Source organism: Prunus avium, chromosome 2 (assembly GCF_965620075.1).
Source record: "Prunus avium chromosome 2, drPruAviu1.hap1.1, whole genome shotgun sequence".
NCBI classification, from domain to species: domain Eukaryota; kingdom Viridiplantae; phylum Streptophyta; class Magnoliopsida; order Rosales; family Rosaceae; genus Prunus; species Prunus avium.
This window is the reverse complement of record NC_142285.1, coordinates 34882378-34896278: the sequence shown is the minus strand read 5'-3', so window position 1 is coordinate 34896278 and position 13901 is coordinate 34882378. Positions and strand designations below refer to the sequence as shown.

Here is a 13901-nt window from a genome sequence, read left to right as displayed (position 1 = left end):
CTTAAAGAAAATAATGAAAAGAAAGAAAAGAAAGAAGATCAAGACAAGACTTTTCCTCATACTTGACAACCGTCAAGAACAATGACAAAGTTGGACAGTGTTGGGCCACCTTGGGGGAGAGGGACTCTTGCTCATGTCACTTACCAGAGAAAAAAATAAAGGGACTTTGGCCATGCCCTTAAACTCTGACCAATTGGATTGTCCCACGTAGCTAAAAACTTGAGGAATTTAATATTATACGGCGTTGGCACTTGCCACGTGCCCCTTCCCGTATGCCCATTGCCCAGCACATAGTCTGATACCGTATCGAAATGTCGCCACGTGTGCGGTCGTAGGTAATATTTTTAGTGTCCCTACCTAAATTAACAAAAATGTATTCATATTACAGCTAAAATAGAATAGATATAAAAATATAACAATATACTGATAATTTTGATATGGTAATTAAATTTTGTCACCTAAGGCTTTAAGGTTTTAATTATGGCAATTTAACTCTTGTAATTTGATGTATATCGCGATTGAAGGACACGTTCAAATTCCTGTTAAATTTCGTGATGGAAATTTAGGTATGATTCTTTTACTTGTTTAGGATTAAACCAAAATTGAGACGTATCTTTAAATTGTCAAAATTAAAATTACGTGGACCAAAATGGAGAAATCATCAAATTACAAGGACTGAAAGTGACCTTCTTTTTTATAAATAAATACTTAAATAGGGTGGAATGGAACTGCCAAAGGCGGTTTCATTTCTACACCACATTTTCCTACCAAAACGAAAACACCAGCACAAACCAAACTGTCAAGCAACAAAAAACCCACATTTCAGAAATCAGAGAAAAACGCCTTCACTTTGTGTGGTTTTTTTACAAAGTTAACAGCTTTGAAGGTTGAAGCTCTGAGATTATAGGCCGCTTCTTGTAGCTTATGGTGTCTGTGAACCCAAACCCAGCTCAAGGTTTTTACTTGTTCGATCCCATGAATATGGGCCTTCCGGGTCTCAATTCTATCCCACCGCCGACAGCAACTGCTACTACAGCTTCGGCCGCGACCAGTACGACGGCTTGTACTGCGTCGTCCACGCCCACCAACGCCACGTCGTTGCTGGCGGAGGATCAAAGCAAGAAGATCCGGAAACCGTATACGATTACCAAGTCCAGAGAGAGCTGGACGGAGCAAGAGCACGACAAGTTTCTCGAAGCTCTTCAGCTGTAAGCCAGCTCAATTTTATGTTATTACTGTTGTTTTTTGGGTTTATGTTTTACGAATTTGGGCTCTGTTTTGTTGCTCAAGAAAATTAGGGACAGGGTATGGAAAATATATGTAAAAGCTTGGTTTTTTTATATTTTGTTTCGCAATTTAAGAATTAAATGGAAAAGCTTTGTTTTCAAATTAAATGACTGAACGATTGGGGTTTGGAATGGTTTTTTTTGTTTTTTGGGTAATGGATTATTTCTTTTTTCTTGCATTTCTTACTAACCAAGTAGAGAATTGGAGTTTATTGTGGGTCATTCGGTTTTTGGATATTTGGTACTTATAAATATAGATAATTTGGTGGGTTTTACTAGTCAATTTACGCTAAATATATTAATTTGGCTAAGTTGGAGTTAAAAGTTTGTACCGAGGGGTGAGTTTTTTGGGTTTTGGACTAGTGGGGTAGCAACTTTCAAGTATAAGAGAAATGAGACCTTGTATATTGTGAATGTTGTTTTGTACCTTAGGCCGTATTTGAAATTAATATATCGGTTTAGTTGATCCAATTGATCGGATTAGGTTCATTTAAGTGATGAATTTATTTTATACAAGTTTCAAATCTTGAACATTTCTTTGATTTTGGAATTTCATTCTCGATACCAATTTTTTGGTAGTACTAGGTGCTTTACTTGGTTTGGTATCCAAAAAAATTGAGATACAAAAGTGGTGAGGGAAAAGAAACCCAAAAAAAAAAAGATGAGAGTAGAATAGCAGGACTTGCCTCTGTAGGTCGCCCAAAAAAAAAAAAGATGAGAGTAGAAAACTTGAATGTATGTTTAATTCTTTTCATGCAAGTCATTCCTCCTTGTTTATATTTTCTTTTCAAAAAAATTCGTCCTTGTTTATGTTTCATTCTTATTTTTGTTTACTTGGCTCAACTTAGATTTGATCGTGACTGGAAGAAGATTGAAGCTTTTGTTGGCTCAAAAACGGTTATCCAGGTGACTACTTATTGCAGTCAAACTTATCATGTATTTGCAGATAGAAAATGAACAAAAACGTAGGATAAATATAATACCTTTTTTTTTGTTATGAGGTTTTTTCATTGTCTTTTTCGGGTGTATAGGAAAGAGTCATATGGATACTGGAAGAATATCAAAACATTTTGTAGGGTTCTGCAAGAATGCCTCTTAAAAATTCATGGTTATAGCATCTATAAGTGATCATATATATCACTTACCTTTATTAGGCCCTTTATCTGCTTGGTGACTTGGTCTTATCAAATTTCTTTTGGCTCCATTTCAATTCATATATGATATACATGTCTTCACTGTACTAAAGGTAAGTGATATTCCTGTCAGATACGTAGTCATGCACAGAAGTACTTTTTAAAGGTTCAGAAGAAAGGGACAAGTGAACATGTACCTCCACCTCGACCTAAGAGGAAAGCGACTCATCCATACCCACAAAAGGCTCCAAAAAGTGGTAAGCATAGTCAACCATTGTTTTATTGGAAATTTTTCTTATGGTTTTAAAAGAATTCTTGTTCATAAGTTAATTTCTTGCAGCTGCAGTTGTATCTCAAGTTGCTGGGCAGTTTCAATCTTCATCTGCTTTGCTTGAACATGGATATGTTTACCAGCCAGATTCTTCATTTGCGCTTGGAACTCCAGTTACCAGTGCAACTTTATCTTCGTGGAGTTATAATTCTGTGCCTCCAGTCAATGTGTCGCAAATAACTAAAGGTTTCAGCTTTTCCTGCCTTGTCTTTGTGACTTATTCTTGATTGATTTAACCATAATGAGTTGTTCCTCTATTTTGTTAAAATATGATTTATTTATTTTCGTGTTATTTATTAGACGATGGAAGGTTAGCAGGGCCAACTGTTGCACATAACTCTTGCTACAGTAGTAGTAATGAAAGCAACCCAACAACTTGGCAAATGAGTGAGAAAGTTGATCGAGCAGATCCTGACCAGCCGCATAGAGGTTTAAATTCTCTCTCTTTTTTTAAAAATGTCTTTGTTATGTTTGAATTAAGAAGTTTTATTCTTGTTAAAATTATATCAACTGCTTAAGGAGGTGATATTAGAGTGTAGCCTTTGACATCTACATTCTATCCTTAGCCAGTTTCATACAGTAAGATGTTGCTTGCATGAAACTCATAATCAGTTGTAGATTCTTCTCTGGTATTGCAATGTTCATCAGCTGTCCATGACATTTGTTTCAATTATATTGGTATTAAATTTAGTTCCTGTATGTGCAGTTTTGCCAGATTTTGCTCAGGTGTACAAATTTATCGGCAGTGTGTTTGACCCCAATGCGACTAGTCATTTGGAGAGATTGAAAGAATTAGACCCCATAAATTTGGAAACAGTAAGTTGATTTTAAAATCTTTGTAACCAATTTTATTTATTTATTTGGCCATTCATGTCATTGAAAGAGTTCGCATTTAGACTCTAGTTTTAGAAGAGTTGTCTGGTCTTGCTCTAACTGCTAAGGAAGGTGCTGATTTACTCAAGAGTGTTATTTGGATCCTTCCCAGGTACTTTTGCTGATGCGGAACCTCTCCCTTAATTTGACAAGTCCCGAATTTGAGGATCATGTAAGTTTTCTCTTTCTCGGCTAAAGCATTTCTTTCTTGACAGACGCAACATTCTAATTGTTTGTCTTCTATGGTTTTAAAACTTTGGCATGAGTGAGTGGAGCATACTCCTTGCATCTCATGATAACATTTTCCTTTGTGTTTGGTAGCTACTAAACTGAACTTTCAATAATGCACTATTACACCTAACAGTCTACTTCATTAAGATAACCTGGCAAATTCTATTTAGCTCACAGATAGGTTAGGTTCGTGCTGACTCTACATGGTAATAGTTTATTGGTATTATTTCATCATGGAGCTTCAGAGTACGAGGAATGGATGTCTCTGATGAGAACAAAGTAGTTGTTGAAGAATTTCTGCCCATATCTTGTGCATCTAGCATCACACAGAAGTCTCCTATTTGAAATGTGAAATTTATTTATTGATTGCTGATCCAACTATAAAGCTTAAACATTATGCTTTTGTTCACAATAGCTATTGCCTATTGCTCCCTACTTACAATTGGCAAGCTGGTTGCCACACAAGTCAATCATCTACTTGGTTGAATTTGTAAAATGATTATACGAGACTGTTACATCCATTTTGTTGCATAAGAAGATGTGTTTAAGAATGTATGTTCTATTCATCTGAAAAACTGCTTGAGTTTCTTCTAGCTTGGGACAAACTTTTCTATGCTTTGCTTGTCTTTGAGCCTTATGGAACGAGTCATGTCAATGCTTTTCACTCTTCACTTTAGAATTAGCGTCTTTCCTAGCAAACATATTAGATTTTACTAAATTTATATTATGATTTGCATATTAACGGCTCTCTGTCTACACAGAGAAGACTACTTTCATCATATGATGCCGACTCTGAGAAAGCTAAATCTGATAGCAATTGCAACTTTTCTTGCATTGGTAAATCAGAGAATGCCATCCTATCTGCTTAGGAAATGAAGGTAAATGGAATTTCCTCTCTTTTTGTTTTTATTTCTGAAAAGATAGAGAAGGCAAATGGAACTTTTCAACTCCTCGATATTAGCAACTAATATCTACCCATTGTTGAACTCTTAACAGTGGATTCCAGGGCAGGAGTGCTGAGCGACCAAGTTCACTAACAGTTGTTATAGTGCAGAGAGGCTTTGTATATATGTAGAATGCGCAGTGACGAGTTTTCGAGAATATATCAGTTACTATGTAGCTTGTCGAAGGACCAACCCCAGTTTTGTGTGCACACCATACTTTGAACCTTGTCATCAAGGAATGTGGGATGGTACAGTCGACTTCAATGTTTGTCCCGGAGGCTGTCTTGTATAGAGTTTCGAGTATATGGTTGTAATATTTGTTTTTTGTTTTTTGTTTTTACATAATGTGAAATAAAAGTAGGAGCTCAAAATGGTACCAATAAGAGAAATCTGCTACCTGTATGGTTCCTGTTCCTCGTCAACCATTCCAAACGGTTCCTTAACCAAAAGTTCTCGCCTTTTGGGTGTTCCTCGTAGAGCTTTCTGCGCTTAAATCAAATTTTGTTTTAGAGCTCATAACACTTCAATATTTCTTGCATATGCACTTTGTTTAGGATCATCTTGTTTTCTGACCAGATGGTTCACTTTCAAATGTGCATGACAGGTTGTAAATTGCGCTACGGGTTTATTAAAAAAATCCAAGGGTATTCAATCAATATTTCAAAAGAGTATAAAAATCTGAGTGTATTTAATCACTCCTACAAAATCTGGCTGTATTAAAAATTCATTGTTCTTTGATGGACATGCATGAAGTGATAGAATTTGGTGGACTTTAGAGGGGATTTCAAGCGAAAACAATCCTAGCCTTCCCCATGATATTTTGGTGGATTTCAAATATTTCCATGGTGACCCACCCATCCAACCCACCAATACCCCCTTCCCCTCCCCACCACCACCACCGCAATCATAACACCTCATACGTTGAAAAAATTCATCAAAGTTTGTACTTTGTAATAAAAAGTCTACAAATTCATGAAAGTGTGTAGGAGTCTCCAAAGTCCATGTGGAATCTACAGGAGTCTATAGAAATCCATGAAATCTGTCACTTAATAAAAGTCTTTCAAAATCCTCTGAAATCTTATTGAATACACCCCTAGGTATTTAACTTATTTTGAAGGCAAGTCAATTAGGAATCATTAATATGGGTCGTAATTTCAACTACAGTTTCAATCCACTTAAGTGCCTTGCATGCTCTCACTATGAATGGGGTTTTATCTTTTATTCATCTTCTGGAAATTCCTTTTGTTCTTGGGACCTTATCCGGACATTTTGAGAGGTTTTATTCCAATCCAATCTTGTCATTATTTGGGGTATCATTCCAATTGCAAGCTGCGACAAGCCCTGGAGGATAGAAAAGTATACAGAATCGGGCATTCATCTCTTAGAGCATCAAACTCCTGATATGCTTATGGGTATTGAAATCATTCTATTTTCTGATTTCCTATTTCCTATGTGTTTATTAACTAACGGATACTAGAATTATTCTAATTCATGATTTACCATGTGTTTACTAATACATAAAAATAAAAACACGAATCCAAAATTAGTTTAGATTGATTAGGGGAGTAGTTGATCCCATATCCTCACACTCCCAATTTCTGACTTTCACGATTCCTACTTTCCTCTTTCAAGTAAGTATAAGTGCAATCAAATTAATTGCCAAGTGAAATGCTAATTGCAAGAAAAATCCATTAATTACACTAGCCTCAAGATCCCATTTGAAAGAAGCAATATATTAAACACATCGCCCGTCCCTTGAATTGCACATCTGGCCACGAGACTCTCAATACATTGAGATATGCACAAGTTCAAACATCTGAGTAAACTACCTATACCCGAAACCCATGTCAAGTTCATGTCCGTACATCCCTTGAGTATGTCCACCAGCAGCAAATGGGCGAATCTGTTTCGAATTTGACCTTAAGTCCATCTCCATGAGCCTTTGGAGTACCTCTGGATGGTTGCTTCCACCAGCAATATCAGGAGCTGAATTTTAAAGAACGTCAGTATATACCACATGCAATTTCCAAAATATAGTATAGCTTGTTCAATGTCTATAAAGCATAAAACTGAAATTCCAGCAAAGGAAAGAAGATTTCAATCGATGTTGAACTATATAGAAGAAAACAAGAAAATTTACTTATGCAATTTTTGGCCGTTTAAGAAGGCTGAATATGAAAGGGCTAAAAATATATTGTCAGAAATTTTGGGCTTTGAGAGGAGAAATACAAGTAAACGTGCACAATATCTGTCACAAACCACTTAATGGATGCATTAGCATAAAAATTCAGAGTATCATGCAGACGCAATAAAATCAACCAGATGTACTAACAACAGATGCAAAGAAAAGTGCTTTACCGGGCGACGGCATTCCATGGCCACCAAAGTTGGGCTGCCGGGGACCATAAGGAAAACCTGGCATTGGGTTCATTTCTTGCATAAAACTGTTCACCTGACTGCTTGGATGAGCAGGAGGAGGTGCACCCCGGTTGGGATGAGGAGGCAGGGGTTGAGCGTTGGATAATCCTTGTAGCAGGTGAGGTGGAGGAAAGTTGCCTGGTAGGTGCATCTGTTGCAACATAGGGTGATGGGCGTGAGCATCAAACCCAGATTGCCCGGCGTTTGCATGATGAAAAGGTGGACGAACCATATTTGCATGAAATTGATGATTTGGTGGAGGATCACTTCGGATAATGCCCTCTGGCGCCATAAAATTCATCTGAGAATTGATATTAGCGGGATGAGAATCTAATTGATGGAACAATGGCCCCCCATGATTCAACTGAGGATGATGGAGCTGTTGAGAAGATGGCTGAACATGAAGGTTCTGATATGGGAGATCAGGCTCTCTCATATCATAAGGACCACGAAGAAAAGGCGGACCTTCTTGGCTTACCATGATATTTCTTTCATCTTTAAAGGCCGAATTCATAGCTGCCAATTTTTCAGCAATGTCAACTTGTGTGTTTGGGGAGGAGAACAATTTGTTTTTCACTAGATTCCCAGAAGACATAAAATTTTGGATGTTCAATGGTTCACTGACTGTAATCAAGCTATCCTCTTCGGGAAGTCGAAAATCAGCAGGCCCATCAAAGACACCAATCTTAGACCCCAAGTCCATTCCGACCTGTGATGAACCTAGTTCAATTTGAGGGTTGTCAAAGCCTAGCCACCGCTCTTCAATCTTATCTGATTTTGTTTGCTTCCTTCTATGTGCTGTCAAGTCATTACTACTATGGCTAGTTGTGTTCGGTCCAATTTCAGTTGCAGATGGAAGAAGACTGTTATCTATCACGGGAAAAGGTAACCCCTGAGGCTCCACAACATCTACCCTTGCAGACCCAATTGGGCCCCTTTTAACAGAAACCGGAGCTCCAACTGATTGTAACTCTTTCATAAAAGCAGTTCCAAAGAGTGTTTCAAGAGTCAGACTCTTCCCTGAATCAGAAGCATTTTCAGAATTGTCCTCTTTTGAACTGTGAACTGCACTGCCAATAGTTGTTCCTTCAATGTCATGTAATTTTTCAAAAAATGTTGTTTCTTGATTAGGGGATGGTTCTATATCTTTCAAGCCTGTTCCCTTCTGCAACAGTGAAAGTAGGTGCTGGGATGCATGATTATCAACATTAGCTTTCAGCTGCTCAGACTTTTTACCAGGTAAAGCCCACCTTTGAACAGGGGGCTGCAACTTTGGACCACTTTCACTAATTTCAGACAGAATCGATTGTTCAAGGTCTTCACAAGTAAGGACTGCCGAAACTGCCTCTGGTTTATTTTTTTTAAATGGTTGCTCGGTGTTACCAACTGTTGGAGATACTAAATCTGATGTCATAAGCCTGTCTGCCGGTTCAGAGTTTTGGGAAGAAAAAGTAGGAAGACTGTGATCATGTATCCCATCAGAAATGTGGGGTCCACCTTTTTCACCACCAACGATCAATGAAAGTAAGTCATTTCGCCTTCCAGATGCGAGATCATCACCAGATTTCTTTTCTGCAGTAAGATTGAACTAATTAGAGCTCAGATGTACATTTCCCATTCCAAGTATAAACAATTGATGTTGGAAAGCATTTTGAACTTTAAACTCCAAAAGATCAATGGAAGCAGACCTTCTTCATGAAACCAATGAGCAAACTTGGAAGACTGGACAGTGTCAGGGCTCCATGTCTCATCTGCTTTACTATCATGATGCTAAAGAAGCACAAAAGATATAAATGAGACCTGTGATTCAAGCTAATGACTTTGTTTTCATTTAAATGAGGAAAAAAACACAAACACTGACACATATGCCAATAAGCATCAGATGGATGTAAAGCCATGAATTGCACAGTTAAAAGTGATGTGAGGGCCCTTCAACTTAACCAAGGAAAAGTGATGCGACAGAGAACAGGCAGATGGATGCTTGCAACTAAAAAACAAAAAAACTCACCTGGACCTAAATTGGACCCTAAGAACGCCAAAATGGAAAACTTCTTTGCTAAACAAAATTCTAACGGACCCTATCAATAGCAGGTCTCAGTACAGTAATAGCATGTTAAATGCTTGCACAGATGCAAGATAGATACTGGGTTCAGGGGGATCACATCATGGTATGACTTTATGGTCATAAAAACTCAGAACAAATCAACACCTTTGTGAACTTGAAACTCGTCCTGAGTAGTAATCTTTGCAAGTATTTATGGAAAATCTGTAAATACAAAAAGAAACACCATTGGACACCACAATTACCTCACTTATCTTAGAGGAGGCAACACCATTTAATGCTCCAGCACTGCTAAAGAGCTTTTCCAGTATTGATGTAGAATGACCTTCATTGGATTCACCAACAATCTTATTCCCGGCCAGCTTTTCACCATTGAGATCAATCACTTCACTATTTTTGGAGGCTTCTAAAGCTTGCGATGTATTCGATGTATCGTATATTTGACTATCAATGCCGATCATCTTATTATAGGCACCTTGGGGTGGTGACAAATTTGGATTCTTCTCACTCATGCTATCAACCGAGGCATGAGTACTTGCACTTCCATGTTGCTGCTTGCCCAACACCATTTGTTCAGTTGATTGTTTCTCCACTTGATTATCAGAATTCCCATTTAAAACAAGTTTACTTTTGGCATGCAAAATATTTTCATCAAGTTCAGAACTCCCAACCTATCACAACGAAGCAACAGATATTCTATTCATAACGGAACCCAACTGAAGGAGCATGCAAATATTAGGAAGATTCAATCTTGGGTTGGCATTATTAAATGGTAATTTATCAGCACTATAAACTACATGATGCACTGATCAGCAAAATTAATCTACATAAAAAAAACATAGACAAATTTTCAAATATTAGCTCAACATCACATGCAAGTGACAACAAAATGCTTCGGCATTCCTCAACCTAATATCTCTTGGCACTTCTAGCAAGATTGTTATCATTTTAATTCAATAGATAACATGACCTATGTAATCCTTGAAATCACCACCTCCATTAATGTTATGCACAATGGTTACCTCCACTTCATGGGGATGGCTCAAGGACTTTGCTCCAAGATTTCTTTCCAAGACTGTGCTTGCAAAACCTGGGGGTACAAGAGGCCTGGGTGCAGGAGTTTGCAAGAGAAAAGTAGACTTTTCAGCATCATTATTTGAAGCTGGTGGTATAAGAGGCTCCTCTATTTCACTGCTTCTATGCAAAAGTCTCTTCTCATCTTTGGAATCATCCAACAGTGTGGCAAAGTCAAAATCACCTTTGTTCTTCTCTGGCTTCAGCTTCTGCTTTTCTTGAAATGCTTTGTGCTGTTCTTTTCTCATCAATTCAAACGAAGCTGAGAGGAAATTCATCAAATTTCAAACTTGCATTTAACTGACAGAAAAAACATACTGACCCATACTAGAGACATATGAAAGACTAATAAGAACAGAAGAAAAGTAAAAATCACTTCTTCTACCAAGCAACCTCAATGACAAGAGCAAGTACCTCTTCTCTTTCTTTCCTCTTCTGCTTTATCCTCACTTGTAACCTCAGATGAACCAAACGTTTCATCATTCAATGAGTCAGTCATCTCCCTCCGTGAGTGAGGTGCTGCCTACAAATTATAGTAAGTTAATGAAGAATAACTAGGAGGCTTTTAATTCGCATTATACTGTTCTTCAAGAGAAAAACTATCTTATGAAAAAGAAAAAGATAGATAAAACTATACAGCAGCATTTTAAAAGTGGTGGATACTTAAATCCACTACCGCAGGCATTACGCTTCTGAAAATTGTTTGCAAAAACATGTTCGAGCCACAAATAAGTAAAAGGCTTGCCTTGTACGGGCGGGGAGGATGATATGGCTCGTTGGTTCTATTGAGCTGGTACGCATCATTAGGTCGAACTTTTGGGGCTGATATCCCTGCAGTAAACCCAGCAGGTCTTGGAAAGGAACCACTTCCGAGTAGTCCATCATGCTCAGGAACCTGCCAAGACCGCTTCCCATAATGCCTTCCAGAATCTGTATATCAATACAGTAATTCAACAGGGCAGAAATACAAAAGTTCAGAATTGATTTTTGTAGAGAAATAGTCTAGTCTGATATCAGCACTACAGGGGTGGAATAAATGATGATATTGCCACCGAAATGAGCATGACACAGAATGAAGACAAAACATATTTCAATCAGAAATAAATTTCTTGATTGTTTCAAGACAGGAAATGAACATATTTTAAATACATTTGTAGTTCTACAGAGAAGAGAAATCCATATCAATCCACAACTGGACGTCAAAATTCCTCTATCAAATACCAATATGAGTAATCTAAAACTTTACCTGAATCCCTATCAGATTGCGAGTCGCTATCTTTATCACTCCGTCCAGTTGAACGACTTTCCCACCTTCCAGGGATTGCCCTTGAATAACCAGCTACATCCCCTCTCGTGGGTGGGGACGAACCATACTCATTTCGCCTGAAACTATGTGATGACAAACCACCAGATATCCTTTGCCGATCTTTGAAAGCATCCTCGAACTCACTGATTTAAAAAGGAAAATAACTTAAACTAAAATCATACATAATGAACAAGGCTTAATATGATATACGAGTAAAGCAGTATTAGTAACCAACCAAACAGCTAAACCAGGCATCTATAATACAAAAATAATTTAAGAAATACAAGCTAACAACTGAACCAATCAAAAGAGGCGTATCACCTTATGATTGACTGGTCGAACCCACTTGGCAACTTCTTGCAGCTATCTAATTCACAAAACGACAGTAGGAATTCTCTCGTAAATGATATTTTCGACTTCCTGGATCATAAGAGGAACAATATTGTTATAGTTCACTAATGACAAAGGAATGAAAAATTCATGAATAGATATACAAGAAGAACTACATCAATTAGTAAAACCAGAAGTGCCAAAGACAAATTTATTACTTTTGAATTTCGTTATCCGTTTCAGTAGGCTGATCTGGTGAGTGTGTGTCTTCATTCTCTAAGCTCATTCTGCAAATAGTCGATGCAAACAGTATATCCCAACTACAAGCTAATCAGAGTGTCCTCCCAACCGTAAAAACAACCACTCTTCAATCAACAGTCACGACTCCAAGCTCAAAAGGCAAAGCCCAAAAACCATATCAACATCCAAATCAACACAAGGGTTTCCTACCTCCGCAGGAAGCTTCAATTTAATACATCCACTAATTGCCTAATTGCTACACCAATTCTAACCCAGAAAGTCAATTTGATACACAAGGTTATAAAATTCAGTGCAAGCAAATTAGTAAGCCCAGCTCAGGCATCACCCATTACCAAATCCCAAATCCAATTTCTCAACTCCCGAGCAATACAAATCAGCCAAAAAAAAGTCTAAGCCACTGCCACTAGACCCTAAAATAGAGCAAATCCATTCTCTGATCCAGCTCAATCTAGAACAATATCCAATACATCCAATATTCCAAAAACCACCAAAACTCCCCCTAATCAATCTTTGTCCAATTCAAAAACACCGAAGCACAAATATATACACATACTAGTGTGATCAACCTATTCTGCAAATCCAAACTCGAACCTTGCGTGGATTTCAAGAAATTTTTATCAAAAAAATCCTCAAATTTTGGTTGGTATAAGCATCAGATGAGCAACAGGCCTAGGGTTTCTTTGCCTTCAAAATATATATTTTTAAGATCTTACAAACCTAAGGTATTATTATGGAGGAACTACCGGGATCCAAATGAAAAGAAAGGGACAGACAGAGAGCGAGGGAGACAGAGAGCGAGGAGACAGATTCACTGAAAAATTAGGGTTTGATTTCTGCTTTGTTCTCCTTTCGATCGAGATGAGAGAGAATATTAGTGGGAGATTCAGAGCGCGAGAGAGTTGTTTAGAGAGAGAAAGAGAGAGAGGCAAAGCGAAGGGTCTCCTGTTGCGGAAAAGACCACCTTCACCTTCACATCGCTGATAAATATTATGAAATACATGTGACGCGCTTCTTTTACTCGTGACCGCACGCTCTCTCTCTCTCTCTCTCTCTCTCTCTCTCTCTCTCTTTTTGTTTTTTTGTTTGTTTTAATATACCAGATTTTAGATTGATACATGGATACATTGCTTTCACCTCTTTAGCTAGCTCTACCTTCCCTCGCATTTTCCTTTTGCATTTTTTCCTTTCTTTTTCATATGTTATGATAGTTTTATAGATCTTAAATCGATCGAATTGAAAATTATTTAACAATTTAAATAATATTGTGAATATTGTGATAGTTTCAATATTTAACTGTTTGTGAACTTGTATCATAACAATTAGGTGATCATGAACGAATCCAAGATTTTCAAACGGATTGAATTGGATTTAGTTAAATTTGGAGAGAAAATCGTTTCTCAACTATGATATGTAGACTAAGTATGAATAATAGACTTTTGAAATACTAATAATATTTTTAATGATATTTTTGGCGGTTTATATTCCTTACATATTAAATAAGCAAACACAATTTTATGAGATTTTAGTATAAATTATACATTGACTTATTGAGGAATCAATATTGGTATAAACTGTATCTTATACTAAAATTGGATTTTCATTTTTTGATTTGTTGGGAATTTGATTTTCTAATATTTTTAATTAAATCCAAA

At 37.3% G+C, this 13901-nt stretch overlaps 2 protein-coding genes across 2 annotated transcripts; one reads left to right on the top strand and one right to left on the bottom strand.

The window, feature by feature from the left end:
• The first annotated feature begins 726 nt into the window (after nucleotides 1-726).
• Nucleotides 727-5317, top strand: LOC110751834 (protein REVEILLE 3). The gene is made up of 9 exons (XM_021952363.2): nucleotides 727-1208; nucleotides 2135-2192; nucleotides 2553-2676; nucleotides 2760-2936; nucleotides 3051-3179; nucleotides 3457-3566; nucleotides 3736-3795; nucleotides 4616-4732; nucleotides 4851-5317. The coding sequence occupies exons 1-8, from the start codon at nucleotides 925-927 to the stop codon at nucleotides 4721-4723; spliced, it is 1050 nt and encodes a 349-aa protein (XP_021808055.1). The 5' UTR covers nucleotides 727-924; the 3' UTR covers nucleotides 4724-4732; nucleotides 4851-5317.
• A 1133-nt stretch (nucleotides 5318-6450) lies between these two features.
• LOC110751841 (chorismate synthase) lies at nucleotides 6451-13222 on the bottom strand. Its single transcript, XM_021952373.2, has 10 exons — nucleotides 12207-13222; nucleotides 11980-12078; nucleotides 11599-11801; nucleotides 11098-11282; nucleotides 10767-10875; nucleotides 10301-10614; nucleotides 9524-9949; nucleotides 8905-8986; nucleotides 7157-8788; nucleotides 6451-6784 (listed from the first exon to the last, which is right to left on the bottom strand). The coding sequence occupies exons 1-10, from the start codon at nucleotides 12272-12274 to the stop codon at nucleotides 6624-6626; spliced, it is 3279 nt and encodes a 1092-aa protein (XP_021808065.1). The 5' UTR covers nucleotides 12275-13222; the 3' UTR covers nucleotides 6451-6623.
• Between the last annotated feature and the right edge of the window lie 679 nt (nucleotides 13223-13901).

Coding starts and splice junctions, on each gene's coding strand:
- LOC110751834 (XM_021952363.2), top strand. CDS start 925: ATGGTGTCTGTGAACCCAAACCCAGCTCAAGGTTTTTACTTGTTCGAT. Junction 2,677..2,759: donor ACAAAAGGCTCCAAAAAGTG/GTAAGCATAGTC, acceptor AATTTCTTGCAG/CTGCAGTTGTATCTCAAGTT. Junction 3,567..3,735: donor ACCCCATAAATTTGGAAACA/GTAAGTTGATTT, acceptor GATCCTTCCCAG/GTACTTTTGCTGATGCGGAA.
- LOC110751841 (XM_021952373.2), bottom strand. CDS start 12,274: ATGAGCTTAGAGAATGAAGACACACACTCACCAGATCAGCCTACTGAA. Junction 12,079..12,206: donor ACGGATAACGAAATTCAAAA/GTAATAAATTTG, acceptor CTTATGATCCAG/GAAGTCGAAAATATCATTTA. Junction 11,802..11,979: donor TTCGACCAGTCAATCATAAG/GTGATACGCCTC, acceptor TTTTTAAATCAG/TGAGTTCGAGGATGCTTTCA.